General features: G+C 43.9%; 1 protein-coding gene across 1 annotated transcript in view; it reads right to left on the reverse strand.

Moving 5' to 3' along the window:
- LOC122924568 (microsomal triglyceride transfer protein) overlaps positions 1 to 20,790 on the reverse strand; it is a 121,181-nt gene that overhangs the window by 34,744 nt on the left and 65,647 nt on the right. The window contains exons 4-9 of the mRNA XM_044275801.1: positions 19,126 to 19,233; positions 17,099 to 17,215; positions 14,135 to 14,274; positions 12,021 to 12,171; positions 8,841 to 8,998; positions 4,013 to 4,181 (exon numbers count right to left, since the gene is read on the reverse strand). Coding sequence (XP_044131736.1) covers positions 4,013 to 4,181; positions 8,841 to 8,998; positions 12,021 to 12,171; positions 14,135 to 14,274; positions 17,099 to 17,215; positions 19,126 to 19,233 — 843 coding nt within the window. The remainder of the gene's footprint in view (positions 1 to 4,012; positions 4,182 to 8,840; positions 8,999 to 12,020; positions 12,172 to 14,134; positions 14,275 to 17,098; positions 17,216 to 19,125; positions 19,234 to 20,790) is intronic.

Genomic DNA, 20,790 nt, shown 5'->3' on the forward strand with positions numbered 1-20,790 from the left:
GATGTGTTTTCTGAGAGTGGTGTTCAGGAGTTGCCCCCTCACAGGGAGTACGATTGCCCTATTAATCTCATTCCAGGCGCCAAGCTCCCTAAATCTCGTTTATACAATCTCTCCCAACCTGAAAGGGTCGCTATGCGTGCTTATATCTCAGAGTCTGAGAAAGGGACACATACGACCCTCGAAGTCACCTGTTGCCGCAGTTTTTTACTTTGTTAAGAAAAAAGATGGTACTTTAAGACAATGTCTGGATTTCAGGGAGCTGAACAGTATCACAATTCGTGATCTTATCTGCTTCCTCTGATCCCGGACCTGTTTAACCAGATTGTTGGGGCTAAAGTTTTTTCCAAGTTGGATCTAAGAGGGGCATACAACCTGGTCAGGGTCAGAGAAGGAGACAAATGGAAGACGGCCTTCAAAACCCCTGAGGGCCATTTTGAGAATTTGGTTATGCCTTTTGGTTTGATGAATGCTCCAGCTGTCTTTCAGCATTTTGTGAACAGCATTTTTTATCATTTAATGGGGAAATTTGTATTAGTGTATCTAGATGACATTTAGATTTTTTCTCCTGATTTCAAAACTCATAAGGACCACCTACGTCAGGTCTTGCTCTTCCTGCGGGATAATAAATTGTACGCTAAACTGAAAAAATCTGTGTTTGGGGTTTTGCCAATTATTACAGGAAGTTTATTTTGAATTATTCCTCTGTTGTTAAACCACTCACTGATATGACTAGAAAGGGGGTAGATTTTTCCTCCTGGTCGGTAGAGGCGCGTAAGGCCTTTTCTAGTATCAAGGAGAGTTTTGTTTCCGCTCCCATCTTGGTACAACCTGATATGTCTTTGCCCTTCATAGTGGAGGTGGACGCTTCTGAGGTGGGTGTGGGTGCGGTCTTGTCTCAGGGTCCCTCTCCTGCCAAATGGCGACCGTGTGCCTTTTTCTCAAAGAAACTCTCCTCCGCAGAGAGAAATTACGATGTGGGAGATAGGGAGTTGTTTTTGGACTTCAAGTTAGCTTTTGAGGAATGGCGCCATTGGCTAGAGGGAGCCAGACACCCTATTACCGTGTTTACCGACCATAAGAATCTGGCCTACTTGGAGTCAGCCAAGCGTCTGAACCCGAGACAGGCCAGATGGTCTTTGTTCTTTTCAAGGTTTAATTTTGTTGTCACGTTCCGCCCTGGGGTTAAGAATGTGAAGGCGGATGCCCTGTGACGTTGTTTTCCGGGAGGTGGGAATTTTGAAGACCTGGGTCCCATTTTGTCTGAAGGTGTGGTGGTTCTCTGCTCCTTATCCTGAATTGGAGGCAGAGGTTCAGGCAGCCCAGGCAGAGGCTCCTGATCTTTGTCCTCCTGGGAGGTTGTTTGTGCCTCTCGCTTTAAGACAAGGTTTTTAAGGAGCACCACGATACTGTCCTTGCTGGGCACCCGGGGGGTAGAGCCACAGTGGATCTCATCGCTTGGAGATTCTGGTGGCCGGCGCTTCGTAAGTCGGTTGAGGGTTTTGTGGCAGCCTGCGAGACCTGCGCTCGTGCCAAAGTCCCTCATTCACGGCCATCAGGTCCTCTCCTTCCGTTACCCATTCCTTCCCGTCCTTGGACACATCTGTCCATGGACTTCATAACGGACCTGCCTCGTTCCTCGGGGAAGACTGATTCTGGTGGTGGTGGACCGTTTTAGCAAAATGGTCCATTTCATTCCTTTTCCTGGCTTGCCCAAAGCCAAGACACTGGCGCAGGCATTTATTGATCACATTGTCAAATTGCATGGTATTCCTTCAGACATAGTCTCTGATAGGGGCACGCAGTTTGTTTCCAGATTCTGGAAGGCTTTCTGTTCTCGCTTGGGGGTTCGGTTGTCATTCTCTTCTGCTTTCCACCTGCAGTCGAATGGCCAGACGGAGCGCGTCAATCAGAATCTGGAGACATATCTGCTCTGTTTTGTGGCGGAGAATCAGGAGGATTGGTGTTCTTTTTTGTCCCTTGCTGAGTTTGCTTTAAATAACCGTCGTCAGGAGTCCTCTGATAAGTCACCATTTTTTGGTGCATATGGGTTTCATCCGCAGTTTGGGACATTCTCTGGAGAGGGGTCTTCTGGTTTACCTGATGAGGACAGATTCTCCTCGTCTTTGTCATCTATTTGGCAAAAGATTCAGGATAATCTAAAGAGCATGAGTTAGAGATATAAGCGTGTGGTGGATAAGAGACGTGTGCCTGGTCCGGACCTGAATGTTGGTGATCTGGTGTGGTTGTCCACTAAGAATATCAAATTGAAGGTTCCCTCCTGGAAGTTGGGTCCTAAGTTTATTGGGCCTTACAAAACCTTGTCCGTCATCAATCCTGTTGCCTACCGTCTTGATCTTCCTCAGACTTGGAAGATCCATAATGTTTTTCATAAGTCCTTATTAAAACTTTATGTCCAACCCATTGTACCCTCGTCTTTGCCTCCTCCTCCGATTGTGGTTGATATTGTGGTTGATGGTAATCTTGAATTTCAGGTCTCTAGGATTGTGGATTCTCGTGTTGTCCACGGTTCTCTCCAGTACCTCGTTCATTGGGAGGGTTATAGTCCTGAGGAGAGGACGTGGGTCCCAGTGACGGACATTAAGGCCACTCGTCTCATCAGGGCTTTCCATAGGTCCCATCCTGAGAAGGTGGGCTCTGAGTGTCCGGAGTCCACTCGTAGAAGGAGGGGTACTGTCACCACCAGACACCTGAGAAGCTCTGACAGACGTTCTTCAGAGCCTCCTGCTTGAGGTTCTTTTGTTTTGCTTTCGTTTTGTCATCTCGTTAGCCTCTCTCAGCTGTCATGTAGTTGCACTGATTGCATCCCTTTAAATCCCTTCCCATACTGCATCACTTTGCGGTTTATACAACTTCCTGGACTGTGTACATGCTGCATGCTACAACTGATCCTTCTACAGATAAGTCTGTTCATTAATTAGTGTTTTCCTGTTTGCTTGATCCTAGGTGACCCTGACTCCCTCCGTATTAAGTGTAGGGAGCCGGTGGTCGTGTCCCCTCACTATTATAGGGTGTTCAGGTGTCATACAGTCGAGGCACGAGGGCATGCAATTTTCTAGCATAGAGATCTTTGCATGGGCTGAGAAGACAGGGAGAGTTTCAGGGCTTAAATAGGGGTCACCCTTTTGTTCCTTAGTTTCGGATCAAGCCAGTCGGATCCTTATTTGTAACTTCTTGTTTTCTGTTACACCATCCGTGACAAAAGGTGCCATAACTGCAATCCCTCTTGTTTCAAGTTGATGGCGCTATATCACATTTGAACACAGAAGAGTCTGGAGCTGGAAGGTAGGTCGAATACTAGGACCAGTTCCCTATTCCTTGTTTGCTAATGCATCAGTGCATGCAGACAAGCGGGTAACCAGCTAAGATTCACACTGCTATAGTGGAATAAAGGTGGGGCCAACCTAAGCTAGGGTGATCCACATATTCACTGGAACCACTGTATCTACAAGGTCTGTCTCTATGACATGTACACCCCTGTTTAACATTAAATAAAAAAGTCAAAGTTGATCTTCATGGGCCATTTATAGTACGTCTGTCATATGAAAGTGAATGGGGCCATGGAACCCCCTGGCACTAGTGCCATAACCTCTGCACTTCTTAAAGCTATCCACTGGTACTAACAGATGAGGCCTGTTTCTGCAGAAGCTTTAAAGGGGTTCCCCGGGAATTAAAAGGGTTCTCCGGGCTTTTAATATTGATGACCTATCCTCAGGATAGGTCATCAATATCAGATCGGCAGGCGTCCGACACTTGGCACCCCCGCCGATCAGCTATATGAAGGAGAGGCGTGCGCAGTGCACGCGTGCCATCTCCCTCCTCTCTTTCTGCTCGTTGCCATGTCTATGGCAAGGCAGCAGTGTGGAGGAAGAGAGACGGGAGACGGCACGTGTGCACTGCAACTTGATATTGTACGCAGCAAATGTGATTAAATACATTTTTGTGTCCCTGATTACACATTTTGGTTTGCTCATCACAGGTCAAATAAACTTACAAGTAGTGCTCGCAGCATGCTTTCATTTGGATGTGAGGCAAGTCCAGTGGCATATAAGAACCTCTCTTGTAACAAAGGTCTACTTCCATTCCCAAAGTCCAAATACTCCAAGAGTGCCTCTAGAGCATCAGGCGTTTGAGCAAAGGTAACAGCATCGATTAGCTGAGGACTGTGGGAAGAGCATAGTTATCGTGTAAGAGAAACATTCTGCAGGGACAATTATAATTAGCATTTAATAAATTATGTTTTACATGTGATTATGTTGTGAAAATGGAGTACATAAACAGTCAGTTTCAGATGTGTGGTTGAAAATGTCCACATGCCTTTCATATTTTAACATATATAATGTAGATAGTGGTTTCAAAGTCTTGCAATATACAGACTTGTCTAGTACTTAAAGGGATTGTCCTGCCATATATATTGATGACCTATCATCAGGATCAATATCTGATATAAGCTGTTTGAAGAAGAAGCTGTGCTCCATGTGAGCGCCACTTACTGGTCATTAAACTATGCGTAGTCTGTGGAGCAGAGGCATAGTGTAATTGCAACTACTTGCTCGCTTCAAGTGAAAGGAAAGAGTACTTGTCATTACACTGCACTTCCAAGACGAACTGCAGTGTAATGAAGAGGAAGCGGTGTCAGACCCCCACCGATCAGATATTGATGACCTTCCAATATATATGGCAGGGTAATCCCTTTAATTACACCTATGGTGGTTCTGCAGAACAACTGAATATCTACTGCCAGGTTTGGCCACAGGTAGGTGATCGCTGAAGGCCTCAGCAGGTGGGGCACTTTGTATCTGCATCATGGACTTGATCTATCAGTATCCACCACACCCCATGCACACATACGCACTACAAATATCGGCTGGTGACTGGCTCATGCAGCCTTATATCTACTCTCCTATTGTATTAAGATGGCCGGACCATTGTATAAAACTTTTTTACCTACTGTATAGTGTCACCTTTGGCGTCACCCCCATCTCCTCACTGATTGTAAGCTCTTGCGAGCAGGGCCCTCATTCCTCTTGTTTTAGGCTACTTTCCCACTTGCGTTCAGAGCGGATCCGTCTGAGACGGATCCGCTCATATAATGCAGACGGTGGCTCCGTTCAGAACAGATCAGTCTGCATTATATTGTTAAAAAAATTCTAAGTATGAAAGTAGCCTGAACGGATCCATCCAGACTTTACATTGAAAGTCAATGGGGGACGGATCCGTTTGAAGATTGAGCCATATTGTGTCATCTTCAAACGGATCCGTCCCCATTGACTTACATTGTAAGTCTGGACGGATCCGCACGCCTCCGCACGGCCAGGCGGACACCCGAACGCTGCAAGCAGCGTTCAGGTGTCCGCCTGCTGAGCGGAGGCTGAACGCTGCCAGACTGATGCATTCTGAGCGGATCCACGTCCACTCAGAATGCATTAGGGCTGTACGGATGCGTTCGGGGCCGCTTGTGAGAGCCTTCAAACGGAGCTCACAAGCGGACACCCGAACGCTAGTGTGAAAGTAGCCTTAATTGTAGATCTGTTTGCTGCTATGTTATTGCTGCTATGTGTCACCCTCACCTGTCTCTTGTGCATGTCCTTAACCTCTTGCAACATGTACTCCTACCCAACTGTCATCATCAGTAGTTGCATGTCTAGAGGAGTCCACAGGGGACCTAACCTCCGAGTCTGTGCTGGCCGAGTCTGTGCAGTTCCTGGGCCATGCCAACTAAGGCTGGTGTCAGAGGAACCCACCGATTCCTGGCTGTGTGTATCTGTTGTTACTTGAGATGATGTTTAAGAGTGAGTCCACCATTCCAGTACAGCTGGATTGTTGGTCAAAACATGACCGCTGGATGACAGTGGCATCTCTGTCGTGTTGCCGCGGCAGCTACCAACACCCTTTTTTCTGCTGCTACTTGTGCCAGCTACAGCAACATTTGTGCCACTGCCCCCCTTTAGAGGTCCCAGGCAACTGTCTATTGGCATTAGTGTACAGTAACTGTATCAGTAATATAAAGGATTAACCCCTAAGGCCCCTTTCAAATGGGCGAGTTTTCCGCGCGGGTGCAATGCCCGATTTTCACGCATGGTTGCTAGGTGACGATCGGCATGGGGACCCGATCATTATTATTTTCCCTTATAACATGGTTATAAGGGAAAAATAATAGCATTCTTAATACAGAATGCAAAGTAAATTAGGGATGGAGGGGTTAAAAAACAATAAACAAATTTAACTCACCCCACCCCACCCTCACTTGGTCGCGTAGCGGATCTCCTCTTCTTTCTTCAGGACCTGGGTAAAGGACCTTTTGATGTCACTGCGCTCATCACATGGCCCATCACATAATCCATCACATGGTCCATTACCATGGTGATGGACCATGTGATGAGCGCAGTGACATCAAAAGGTCCTTTACCCAGGTCCTGAAGAAAGAAGAGGAGATCCGCTATGCAACCAAGTGGATGGGGCGAGTTAAATTTGTTTATTATTTTTCACCCCTCAAATGGACATTTTACTAAGCATTCTGTATTAAGAATGCCATTATTTTCCCTTATAACCATGTTATAAGGGGAAATATTAAAATAAACACAACACCTAACCCAAACCCGAACTTCTGTGAAGACGTCCGGGTTCGGGTCTGGGTACCAAACATGCAGATTTTTCTCATGCGCGTGCAAAATGCATGAAAACACTTTGCACTCGCGAGGAAAAATTGCGCATTTTCCCATGACGCACCTGCATCCTATCCGGCACTGACACGCGACGCCCGTGTGAAAGAGGACTTAATGACCAGGCCATTTTGCACCTTCGTGACCAGGCTTATTTTTGAAAATCTGACATGTATCACTTTATGTAGTAATAACTTTGGAACACTTACTTATCCAAGCCATTCTGAGATTGTTTTCTCATGACACATTGTACTTCATGACAGTCATAAATTTGAGTCAATATATTTCACCTTTATTTATGAAAAAATCCAAAATTTTGCCCAAAATTTTGAAAAATTCGTAATTTTCTACATTTCAATTTCTCTGCTTTTAAAACAGAAAGTGATACCTCATAAAATATTTATTACTTAACATTCCCCACATGTCATTTTATTTTTTGGGGACGTTAGAAGGCTTAGAATTTAAGAAGCAATTTTTTACATTTTTAAGAAAATTTCCAAAACCCACTTTTTAAAGGACCAGTTCAGTTATGAAGTCACTTTGTGGGCCTTACATAGTAAAAAAAAAAAAAAATGATCGCATTTTAGAAACTACACCCCTCAAGTTACTCAAAACTGATTTTACAAACATTGTTAACCCTTTAGGTATTCCACAAGAATTAAAGGAAAATGGAGATGAAAATCCTAAATTTCACTTTTTTGGCATATTTTCCATTTTTTCTTTAACACATCGTGGGTTAACAGCCAAACAAAACTCAATATTTATTATCCCGATTCTGCGGTTTACAGAATCACCCCAAATGTTGTGGTAAACTGCTGTATGGGTGCATGCCAGCGTGCAGAAGAAAAGGAGCGCCATATGGTTTTTGGTAGGCAGATTTTGCTGGGGTGGTTTTTAGACACCATGTCCCATTTAAAGCCCCCCAGATGCACTCTACAGTAAGAACAAATAAAAAAAGTGACCCCATTTTGGAAACTTTGGGATAAGGTGACAGTTTTATTGGTACTATTTTGGGGTACATATGATTTCTAATCGCTCTATATCCTGTTTTTTGTGAGGCAAGGTAACCAAAGAATGGATGTTTTGGCACGTTTTTTTGTTTTTTACAACGCTTAACAGGGTAGATCATGTGCTATTTTTATAGAGCAGGTTGTTACGAATGCGAATATGTCTATATTGTTTGTTTGTTTCAGTTTTACATAATTAAGGTTTTTTTAAAACAAATTATGTTTTTGTGTCTCCATTTTCTGAATGCCATATTTTTTTTATTTTTCTGCCAATAGTCTTGTGCAGGGGCTCGCCTTTTGCAGGAAGAGCTGATGTTTTTATTGGTACCATTTTTGGGTACATATGATTTTTTGATCATTCATTATTACACTTTTTGGGGCAAGGTGGCCAAAAAATTGGTAATATTGACACCATTTTTATTTATTTATCTCTAAAATTGCTCCCTGCACTCTCCCTATCCAATATTCTTCTATTAACAGTTTTCAGCAACACTATCGCTAGCAAATAAGCGATTGTCACGTCTCTCCCTATGCTCAGCTCACGGTAAAAGGATGGGGGCCAAGCAGGATAAGGGTTTTATAGGGCATCACAGGGCACGGCTACCTGCAGATTGGCTGGCTGCACAGCATTATGGGTCATATTGGGTTCCTGGGCTTCTTCCTTTCACTTTGTAACACATGCAGCAGCCATTTTAGGAAAAAAATATTTGTTACCATGAAGCACAAGGAAATTCCGATTCGTGGCGAATCTAATTTTTCCAAAGTTTTGGATCGAAACCCACTTTGGATTCTTCAATTTGCGCAACACTAGTTAGGACCACTTAGCCACCACATGCGCAAAATTGCAAAAAAGTGTGTGGTCATTAAGGGGTTAAACTGGAATGATAAATATATGACTACAAAGTGACTTCCATTTTAAGATGGCCAGATTTACTAACATAACTGTGCTAGAATGCTAGAAAATTGCATGGTGAACTGCAGAATCTGGCTAGGACGGATCCAGTGAACTCCGGCAGGAAGATCCGGTAGGAACCTACCCTAAATGCGCACAAGATTTATTATCCAGCATGAGCCACTGCGTTAAATTTGGTGCATCATTAGACTGTCTAGTTTATGTTTACACTGGTAAAATAAAAAGGTCACCAATACTCACAGAACATCATCTTTTTCTGACTTGAGAAGCGCCATGATGTCTGACTTTCTGGCTCTTCGAAGACTCTGAATCAGTTCTAAAAAGCTACGAGCAGCACTGGATTTTGAAAGATTTTCAGGTTCCAGGTCCTTACGAATAGTCTTCCATTGCTGTAACAGCTACAATATATATTTTTGGTAAATTATCAAAATGATATTGTTAACTATCTATTAAGAGCATCTGTCACCAAAACCATGAAAAAAGAAGCTAACCCCTTTGTCTACAGGCTTTATACCTCATCAACATTTTCCTCTTTTTATTGGGTAAAAGTATCCGGGGGGCTGTTTCGGCAGAGGAAAAGCCTGCCGGATTCTGACTTTCACCGCCAGTCCATTGACTAACAGGATCCAGGCAGCATTATAGTCAATATCGTAAGGCAATGCATGGCCCTATCCGGCTGTTCTGGATATGGTGAACTCCAGGAGGCTGTTCCTCTACTGGAATCACCTGCGGTAAATTTTACTGCATATGTGAAACTAGTCTAACACATAATCTTTTTTAATAATGCTTTGTCCAAGGGCTCAGCTGAGCTCCACTCTTGAATATTAGTACATGTGTGTTATGGCAGTGTGTGTGGAACCACTGTGTCAACCGACCAGTTTGACATTGGGCTACACTTAAAGGGGTTGTCTCACTTCAGCAAGAGGCATTTATCTTGTAGAGAAAGTTAATACAAGACACTTACTAATGCATTGTTATTATCCATATTGCTTCCTTTCCTGGCTGGATTTATTTTTCCGTCACATTATACACTGCTCATTTCCATTGTTACAGACCACCCTGCAATCCATCAGTGGTGGTCGAGCTTGCAGACCATAGGAAAAAGCATCTTTTTCCTATATTCTGCAAGCATGACCACCACTGATGGCTTGCAGGATGGTCTGTAACCATAGAAACGAGAAGTGTATAATGTGACAGAAAAATGAATCCAGCCAGCAAAGGAAGCAATATGGATAATAACAATACATTAGTAAGTGCCTTGTATTGACTTTCTCTACATGATAAATGCTACTTACTGAAGCGAGACAACCCCTTTAAGGGCGTCATCATGGTGGCTCCCTGGTATTAACCATATAACCCTTATACAGGGATCTTGACTTTGCTGCAGGGAGCCACCAGACTGCTATCTCCTAGAGTAGTCCCGGTGTGGTTGACAGCTGACCCACGGTTGTCATAGACACTGGTGCAAGGCACCAAAGGAACAGGAAAACACATAGGGTTAGATTTATCAAAACTGGCGTAAAGTAGAACTGGCTTAGTTACTCATACCAACCAACCCGATTCCACCTTTCATTTTCCAAAGGAGCTCTGAAAAAAGAAATGTGGAATCTGATTGGTTTCTATGGACAACTAAGCCAGTTCTACTTTACACCAGTTTTGATAAATGTCCCCCATAGTTATTAACAGGGTGGGGTCAGGGCAGGCAGATTTCATGTGAATTTGTGATACATGTCCGAAGTCAGAGCAGGCATCAGAGGGTCACAACAGTAAACAGGCAGAGTCATAATCTGATAAACAGGCATAGATCAGGACAGGCAGAGTCATAATCTGATAAACAGGCACAGATCAGGACAGGCAGAGTCATAATCTGATAAACAGGCACAGATCAGGACAGGCAGAGTCATAATCTGATAAACAGGCATAGATCAGGACAGGCAGAGTCATAATCGGATAAACAGGCATAGATCAGGACAGGCAGAGTCATAATCTGATAAACAGGCATAGATCAGGACAGCCAGAGTCATAATCGGATAAACAGGCACAGATCAGGACAGGCAGAGTCATAATCTGATAAACAGGCACAGATCAGGACAGGCAGAGTCATAATCTGATAAACAGGCACAGATCAGGACAGGCAGAGTCATAATCTGATAAACATGCACAGATCAGGACAGGCAGAGTCATAATCTGATAAACAGGCACAGATCAGGACAGGCAGAGTCATAATCGGATAAACAGGCACAGGCCGATACATGGCAGAAAACAAACACAGCAAACAAACGTCTAAGCAGGAACTTGGAAAGCTAGGAACCTCATTGTTCTGGCAAGGAAATGAGGTCAGCACCACAGTCTTATAGAAGAAAGCTGATTAGCAATTATAAGCAGCTATGCAACACACAGAGCGAAGGAAGGGCAGTTGTAATGAAGGTAAAAATGGGAGTAGTAGTGTTCACTGACTAATGTTCCAAATAGAAGTAACAGAGTGGTAATGGACCCTGACTGCTGATGTAAAATGCCCTTTGTGGCCTTTGACCCTCTTCCTTTACAGTTGCTGGCTGCTTATGTTTTGTGATAGGTACTCAAAGGGAGTCATGATTGGCTAGACTTAGGGCATGTTCGAGTTTTCCCACGCCAGGTCTAAAAAAGTGGGCGTGGCATGGACGGGGAAGGGGACGGGCCCGTAGGCCCATCTCATTTATCATTTTCTACCCCTATTTTAGGCGTAAAAAATGGTCTAAATGTAAGTCTACTTTCACACTGGCGTTTTGGCTTTCCATTTGTGAGATCCGTTCAGGGCTCTCACAAGCGGTCCAAAACAGATCAGTTTTGCCCTAATGCATTCTGAATGGAAAAGGATCCGCTCAGAATGCATCAGTTTGCCTCCGTTCAGTCTCCATTCCGCTCTGGAGACAGACACCAAAAACGCTGCTTGCAGCGTTTTGGTGTCCGTCTAATGAAACTGAGCAAAACAGATCCGTCCTGACACACAATGTAAGTCAATGGGGACGGGTCCGTTTTCACTGATACAATAGAAAAAAGATCCGTCTCCCATTGACTTTCAATGGAGTTCAAGACGGATCCATCTTGGCTATGTTACAGATAATACAAATGGATCCTTTGTGAACTGATGCAGACGGTTGTATTATTTGAACGGATCTGTCCATGACGGATCCACACAAAACGCGAGTGTGAAAGTAGGAAGCTGCCTTACATTTAGAAGAGGCGGTGGATGGGCCTAAGATACGCAGAGGCCCGGCACCTTTTCATAACTTTGGTGGGTTATTAAGACCGGTGTCTAAAACTCCGTTCTTAATAAATGACCCCCATAGTCTTTAGTTTTAAAAACGGTGTACTTTTTTATTTATATATCAATTTCTAAATATATACATGTAAATATCAAAAACGATGGATTGTACTCACCAAGGGACAGCCTTTACACTGCGATTTCACCTGATCAGCCACTAGAGGAGTGGCTACATATTTAGGATCCACCGTCTTTACCACGTTGGACAGCTGCTTTCCGGCAACTTCTTTAGGTCCGGCTTCACTGGATTTTAACTCTAGTTTCTGTCTACATGTGGGAAGAAATGAAATGAACTGAAAGAAAGTATATTGTGCACTGACACCACAATTGAAATGGATCTAATATTGTATTGTAGCTGACCTACTGCATGAAAAATTGGCTTTTTATATTACATTATTATATTATTATAACTGGTCAGGGAAATGTTGCATAATGCGACTCACTACACATACTAAAAGCAAGCTAAGCACAACAACTGTTCAGTTTTTACTGCGCCGGTATCATCATCATCTTTCTTCTTTCAGGACCTGCCAAAGGACCTTTGATGACGTAATCGCGATCACCATGTGGTGAGCGCGGTGACGTCAGCGCAGGTCCTGCTGAATTAAGATAGAACTGAAAATAATAAAATATACAGAACACCTAACCCAAACTTCAGTGAAGAAGTCCGGGTTCGGGTCTCGGTACCACAGTAAGTTTTTTATCATGCACGTGCAAAACGCATTGCACCCGCGCAATAAAAACTGAACATCGGAATGCAATCGCAGTCAAAACTGACTGCAATTGCGTACCTACTCGCACGATTTTCCCTGATCACAGACGCAACACATCCGGACACGCTCGTCTGCAAGGGGCCTAAGGGTGCACTTACATTAATTTCTATGCCTGCGTTGCGTAAAAAACGCAGACTATAGAACATTCTGCAATTTTCACGCAACGCACAAGTGATGCGTGAAAATCACCGCTCATCTGAACAGCCCCATTGAAGTGAATGGGTCCGGATTCAGTGCGGATGCAATGCGTTCACCTCATGCATTGTACCCGCACGGAATTCTCGCTCGTGTGAAAGGGGCCTTACTCTTCCAACCAAATTTTGCTGCTCAAAAATGCTGCACATCTGTTGCCTATCTTTTTTCATGTTCACATCACAAATTTTTCTCTTGGAAAAATCCTCAGCGGAATCTGAGGGAGAAATCTGAGGCTAACCGGATTTTGCTGCAAGTCCCCATGCAGATTAGCCCCAGAATTTGCATGGATTCATAGTCAATAAATTAACTATTGTGTGGATTCCCACTAAAAACAATGGAAGGAGGAATACAAGCAAATTTCACATGATTTCACAAATACTTGTCTGAATCTGCATGAAATTTCTGACATGTGAGCATGCTGGAACTTAAAGAACCGACATCCGCTGTACATGTACGGTGGATGTAGGGAAGGGGTTAAAATAATATCTTATTGGCTGCCATTGCATTTTAAAAAACTCCAGAGTTGCTGACATTCTAGTTCATATAGTACCTGTAACTTCTCCTGACATGTCTGTTGTAGAGACTTCATGCATTCCCCATGTAATAACAGTTCTGGAGCATCTATTCTTATATCTCTACATTGCGCCATTCCTTTTTTATTATTCCTGCTAGAAGTTGTGGATTGCCAGCCGTTTGCAGTGGAGATGCAGATCGGTGTCACCAGTTGGGATGTATCTTTGCACAGTCTGACACTAGCAGCACTGATTGGATAGTGTCAGACTGTGCAAGGACACACTTCTAACTGGTAACACCCATCTGGACCTTCATTGCAAACTGCTAGTAATTCATTCATAACTTCTAGCATGAATAAAAGGAATGGCATAACATAGAGTCATAAGAATTGATGCTCCAGAATGGTTATTACATGGGGAATGCAAGTAGCTACTAAAACAAAACATGCTAGGAGAGGTGACAGGTCCTGTTTATTAGAGACATTAGGAGGCATAGCCTGCAGAAAAGTATTGCATGAGAAGCTTGGGGTGTGGTACGGTACTGCCTGATCTGCTGGCTTGTCCTCCCCCACCGGTTTAAACTCCGGGTGGGAGACAAGAACACAAGCAACACTGGAAGTACCCTTTGAAAAATCATAAAACTGAAGAAAGTGTTTCCTACAAGCTACATACATACATAATAGCGTGTGTTTCATATGGATTACACTTCACTCTTCATACCAAAAAAGGACATAACAAGAGGAAACTTACCTACAAAGAACTTTTGCTGCAATGGTTTCATATACATTAAGCATCAGAACATGATTTTCTTCTGCCAATGCAGATTTTAGATTATCATCGTCGATACGGTAAACTGTACTAGATGTTTCTTTTTTAGAGATGCCCAGGACCTGTTCAATAAGCGTGTTACTAGCATGCAGACACAATTGCATATGTGTGCGAGATGTATAAGTTACATGGGATAGGGCTATATGCAGGCTTGGACTGGCCCACAGGGGTACAGGGGAATCCCCGGTGGGCCCCTGAGCAAGGTGGGCCCCTAGTCTCCCACCCCCTGCACAAGTGGCACATAACACAGTAGACTTACTGTACTACATACATATATTCAATGTACAGCACCTCAGCCAGCCTATGTTCATGTAAAAAACTTGTTAGATTATTTATTATATTCGAATGTATCCGTATGGTGGGCCCCCAAAATAAATTTTACTAGTGGGCCCTAGGTACCCCAGTCCAACACTGGCTATATGGACAGAATTGATTAGGTAACACAGTGAAGCTATGGGTTCATAGGCTTGTTCCTGTAACTATTTTTTTCAGAATACCCTGTTGGCCTATTCATGGGGGTTTCCAGATCCCAATACTGAGGAATTATCCTTAGAATAGGTAAAAAATATCCGATTGGTGAAGGTACCACACCCAGGGCCTGCCTGTGGCTGTTCCGGCACCAGTGGCCGCAGGAAACAACCAATTGTGGGGGTATCGGACTACCACCAATGGGATATTGAGACCTATGTTAAGGATAGGTCATCAATTTCTAGAGCCCCAAAAAATCCTTTATAATACTACTAAAGGATGAGTACCAATTCCCATTTTAAAAGATACAGCATGTGAGATGCTGACAAAACATTACTGGGGCTGCTGTGTAGGCTTAAATGGGTTGGCCCTTCTCAAATATTGGTTGGATATTGCAAGGATATGCCACCAATATCAGACAGATGCAGGTCCCGCCTCTGGGACCAGCACCTATCTCAAGAACGGGGCCCCCAAAGTGAATGAGGGTGCACCATGGAAGGATGACTATCCTCCATTAATTTCTATTGAAGTGCCAAAATTAGCCAGAGGTGAATGAAGAGGGGGCTGTGGGTCCCTGCACCTTTCTGACATTGGTGGCATATTCTAGTGCAGGGTTCAGCAACCTCCGCCACTCCAGCTGTTGTGAAACTACAACTCCCAGCATGTTCCACTCACTTCTATGGAAGTTCTGAGAACAGCCAAGCAAGTGTGCATGCTGGAAGTTGCAGTGTCACCACACCTAGCGTGCTGGAGGTTGCTGACCCCTGTCCTAGTGATATGCCACCAATGTGCGAGATGGGCCAAGCCCTTTAAATACCTGCAGTAGCTGGAAAGAGGGAGACTTAATATTTTTTTCTATATACCTTTGCTATGTAACCATTTCTGTCAACAGATTAGACATTTTGATCATTATAGGTGATAATGGGATGTGTACATTTTCTTCCCGATGGATTCTCCATAATTCATCAGCCAGACAGCTGCTTTTAACAAGTGATGGTGATATCAGGCTCCAATGGGGTCATTTATAACTGGTGTAAAGTAGAACTGGCTTAGTTGCCCATAGCAACCAGATTCCTCATTTCATTTTCCAAAGGAGCTGTCAAGTAATTTTTATTGAGGAACTGATACTGATAATTTCTGCTTTCTAGTGACTAGAGAACAGAGGTTGGAATTAGTTTTCACAATAACATGGGGAATTTATCAAAAGTAGTATGTTAGTTTTCTGGTCTACAATAGCTGCATATTTTTGCTCAAGAAGCACTCTGCACAGTGTGTGAGTTTTTCAATTTTATGCCACGCATTACTTTTAGGAGAAGTGGGCAGGGCTTAATGGGGCCTCCCAAAAAACGGACAGATTTACTACCATTTCAACCAAAATACTGTCAAGAAATAGCTCAGATTGATGCCTGATCGAAGCTGGCATAGATTTGATTGTCCGATTTCGTGCGCCTCTTAATAAGGCCTCATGCACACGAACGTATTTTCTTTCCGCTTCCGTTCTTCTTTTGCGGACTGTATATGGAACCATTCATTTCAATGGGTCCGCGCAAAAAAAAAGGTAACGGACACGGAAAGAAAATACGTTTGTGTGCATGAGCCCTTAAAGTGTAACTGTTATATAAATTATTTTATTTGCTAGTTTAGTAGAGCTAGGCATGTATACCCGAGTTAGTCTGTCAATGATTGCCAAAAGATCTGTAATTACCTTATAATAACAGCTTTCATTAAAGAGGACCTTTCACTGGATTTTATTAATACCCCCCGCTGATGCTGCCAACTTGCCTGTTTTGTTAGAATATCGCTCCTACGCCACGCTGTGCCCCCCGGTATTTTCCCCGCTCAGTATGCGTCTACAGCCAGGGGAGAAGGAGACGCCCACAGAGAAAGACTGCGTCTCCTCTCCGTTGCTCCGATGCTCAGTGTTTGCATACTGAGCGGGGAAAATACCGGGGGGCACAGCGCAGCGTAGGAGCGCTATTTTAACAAAACAGGCAAGGTGGCAGCATCAGCTGTACCCCGCAAGTACAGGTACTTATCTCAATTAATGCAATCTGGTGAAAGGTCCTCTTTAATGTCCTCTGTCCCTTTTCACTGCTCCCTTAAAAGACGATTTCTATGGCATGTCTGTCTCTGGCTAAGACGACAGATAGACAGAGGGGCGGTCCTTCACTCTGCATGCCTGCATTAGGCTTTAGAGTGAGGAGGCGTGTCTCAGTAATCCAATCTGATTGGCTGGCAGGGAGCTGCTGGCTACAGCAAGTGTGTATGGGAAGTGAGGGAAAGCAGTTTTAGCCTCAGAGAACTGGCAAAGGAGCCATTTTGAGAAGGTCCTCATATTGTAAATGTTTAAACAGCCGTAACTAAGGGGGAAAACATGACGGTTACACTTTAATAAATTTCTCCCAATATATTTCATACCTTGTTGGAGTTTGTGAACCCAGTTTTGGAGATCTTGCAGCTGGCAAGTTCCTTGATTTTGGTAACCTGATTCTGCTTGGTCTGGTAGGTAACTTTACAATTTCCAGAAACATCAACCTGAAATAAGCAATCCAGTTATCAACCGGGATCTAAGCAAGCAAATATGATTTTAAGATGGAATCTGTCAGAAAAAGCTATCCTATGAATGAAACCAGACATTTGGAGGTACATTAAAGAGGTTTTCTGAGACTTTACAACTGATGGGCCTATCCTCTGGACAGGTCATCAGTTTCGGATCAGTGAGGGTCTGACACCCAGGAACCCCGCTCAAAGGTTTGAGAAGACAGCGTTGCTCACAGTAACGCTGCGGCCTTCTCACAGCTTTCCCTAGGCCAGTGACGTCACGTTCACCAGTCACATGGCCTACATGCAGCTCAGTCCCATTTGACGTGAATGGAGATGAGCTGCGATACCAAGCACAGCCGCTATACAGTGTACGCCGCTGTGTTTGACAGTTGCGAGAAGGCAGCGGAGCAACACCAGTGCCTTCTCAAACAGCTAATCGTCAGACCCCCAGATATTGATACTGATCAGATACTGATGACCTATTCTGAGGATAGGTCATCAGTTGTAAAGACTTGGAAAGCCCTTTTAAGGCACTATAGAAGTCTTAGTGCTCTATTACTGCTCCATGTGTAGTACTTATTGTTGATATTGGGAAGTACTGGCATGTCTTTTTCTGATTAAACTGACACCTTTCTCCAAGATGATCTAATATTATTACTTATTTAATAGGTTGTCTCACCTTGGTATGTGACATTTATTATACAGTATGTAAAATGGTATTATAAGCAACTTGCTAAATTACTTTCGTTTTTCAGTAATGGCTCCTGTCCTTCTCTTTATACACTGCTTAGGGGTTACAGACACGGATGCAATGCAGCAGCGGTGGCCACGCTTGCACACTAACATAAAAAAGCCGGCCTTTCTGATGGCTGGGAGCATGCATAAAGCCACGCACATGCGCAGTAGCTACCCTCCCAGCCTCCTCGTACGCTGTTGTAGTTGCACTGAGCTGGCAAAGGTTGCAACTAAACCATTGGCCCCAGTGCCGCCCCCTAGACCACCAAAACTCCAGGCCTGCAACGCTAAGGTCCCTTTCACACGAGCGTGATTTCCGCGCGGGTGCCATGCGTGACGTGAACGCATAGCACCCGCACTGAATCCGGCACCATTCATTTCAATGGGGCTGTGTACATGAGCGTTTTTTTTCACGCATCACTTCTGCAATGCTTTGAAATCGCAGCATGTTCTATATTCTGCGTTTGTAACGCAGGACAGGCCCCATAGAAGTGAATGGGGCTGCGTGAAAAACGCATTGCATCCGCAAGCAAGTGCGGGTGCGATGCGTTTTTCACTGATGGTTTTTAAGAGACGTTGTTTGTAAACCTTCAGTTTTTTATCACGCGCGTGAAAAACGCATCAAAACGCATTGCACCCGCGCGGAAAAAACTGAACAACTAAACGCAATCGCAGACAAAACTGACTTGTTTTAGTGCCAAAATCGCAGCATTTTCGTTGAACGCACCCTGAACGCATCCGGATCAAATCCGTCACGCCCGTGTGAAACCAGCCTAAAGGAAGGAGGTTAGACAACCCCTTTAATTCAATAATTTATCTTCTTCTTTTGAAAGTGGCTAGCATCTAACATGTGAAATCTGAGTGATCAGCCAAATACTCAAGCAGCCTACTGCCATTCTTAAGGTGGGTATGTGTGACAGATGAAAAAATAATGATTTATGAGGAAACAGGTTTCACGGTTCCTGAACAATCCTACACATTCCCACCACAAGAATATGACTCTTCTCATCCTATGTTTTGCTTCCTACATAGCATAAGACCATACCAGGCACAGGAGATGACCTATGCTGGAATCTGAAATCCAAGGGCTTTTATGGCATGATAGCTTCCTGCTGGGCCACAAGCCGCCACTTGTGTTAACTGCCCACATCATGCAAGACGATTACCTCAGTGACTGTGCCAGGGCTGAGCTGGATCTGGAATAAGCTTGCCAAGCCTCTCTTGATGTTAGTAAGGAGTGTGGGTTCATTCTGGTACAGATACAGTGTTTTCACCTAAGGAAACAAACATACGTTTGGTAAGCAGACCTAACATTGCACACAATCCATTTACACCTTTCTATTACTTCACATATGCGAGATTTAATAAACTAGACTTTTTATTATATCGCCCATTACTTTTTTGGGGGTTATTGGTATTGCTGTATGGGTTGTTGGTTTAGTTGAGCTAGACCCCTTTATCTTCATATATTATCTATCACTGAGGTATGATCAGTCATTTTATTACTTCACATAGACTGATAGTCTATAGGGGAGCTCCATCAAAACTGGTGTAAAGTAGAACTGCCTTATCGCAGTTCTCATAGCAACCAATCAGATTCCACCTTTCATTTTCCAAAAGAGCTCTGAAAAATGAAAGGTGGAATCTGATTGGTCGCTATGGGCAACTAAGCCAGTTTTCCTTTACACCACTTTTGTTAAATGTATGTGCTTTCTGTGCCGGTCTTCATATCCCCTGCACTGCTCCTAATTTATGAGGCACAGGCCTGGTCTTAAATTAAGCGCATCCTCTGGCAGACTGTGCGCCTAAATAGAATAGACAGCCCAGAGCTGGCGTAGATTTCTGACTTCATTTGCTCCAGAAAACTGGTGCAGGGCCCCTTTCACACGAACGAGTTTTCCTCGCGGGTGCAATGCGTGACGTGAACACATAGCATCCACACTGAATCCTGACCCAATTATTTCAATTTTTTTTTCACGCATCAGTTCTGCGTTGCGTAAAAATCGCAGCATGTTCTATATTCTGCTTTTTTCACGCAGCCCTGGCCCCATAAAAGTGAATGGGGCTTCAGTGAAAAACGCATTGCATCCGGAAGCAAGTGCGGGTGCGATGTGTTTTTCACTGATGGTTGCTAGGAGATGTTGTTTGTAAACCTTCAGTTTTTTATCACGCGCGTAAAAAAAGCATCAAAACCCATTGCACTCGCGCGGAAAAAACTGAACAATTGAACGCAATCGCAGACAAAACTGACTGAACTTGCTTGCAAAATGGTGCGAGTTTCACTGAACGCATCAGGACCTAATGCTGCTCGTGTGAAAGGAGCCTAAGGCCTCATGCACACGACAGTTTTTTTTCACGGTCCGCAAAAACGGGGTCCGTGGGTCCGTGATCCGTGACCGTTTTTTCGTCCGTGGGTCTTCCTTGATTTTTGGAGGATCCACGGACATGAAAAAAAAAAGTCGTTTTGGTGTCCGCCTGGCCGTGCGGAGCCAAACGGATCCGTCCTGAATTACAATGCAAGTCAATGGGGACGGATCCGTTTGATGTTGACACAATATGGTGCCATTTCAAACGGATCCGTCCCCATTGACTTTCAATGTAAAGTCTGGAGTTCTTTTATACCATCGGATTGGAGTTTTCACCAATCCGATGGTATATTTTAACTTGAAGCGTCCCCATCACCATGGGAACGCCTCTATGTTAGAATATACTGTCGGATATGAGCTACTTCGTGAACCTCAGATCCGACAGTATATTCTAACACAGGCGTTCCCATGGTGATGGGGACGCTTCAGGTTAGAATACACTACAAACTTTGTACAAGACTGCCC

The sequence above is a fragment of the Bufo gargarizans genome, chromosome 1 (genome assembly GCF_014858855.1).
Source record: "Bufo gargarizans isolate SCDJY-AF-19 chromosome 1, ASM1485885v1, whole genome shotgun sequence".
Classification (NCBI taxonomy): domain Eukaryota; kingdom Metazoa; phylum Chordata; class Amphibia; order Anura; family Bufonidae; genus Bufo; species Bufo gargarizans.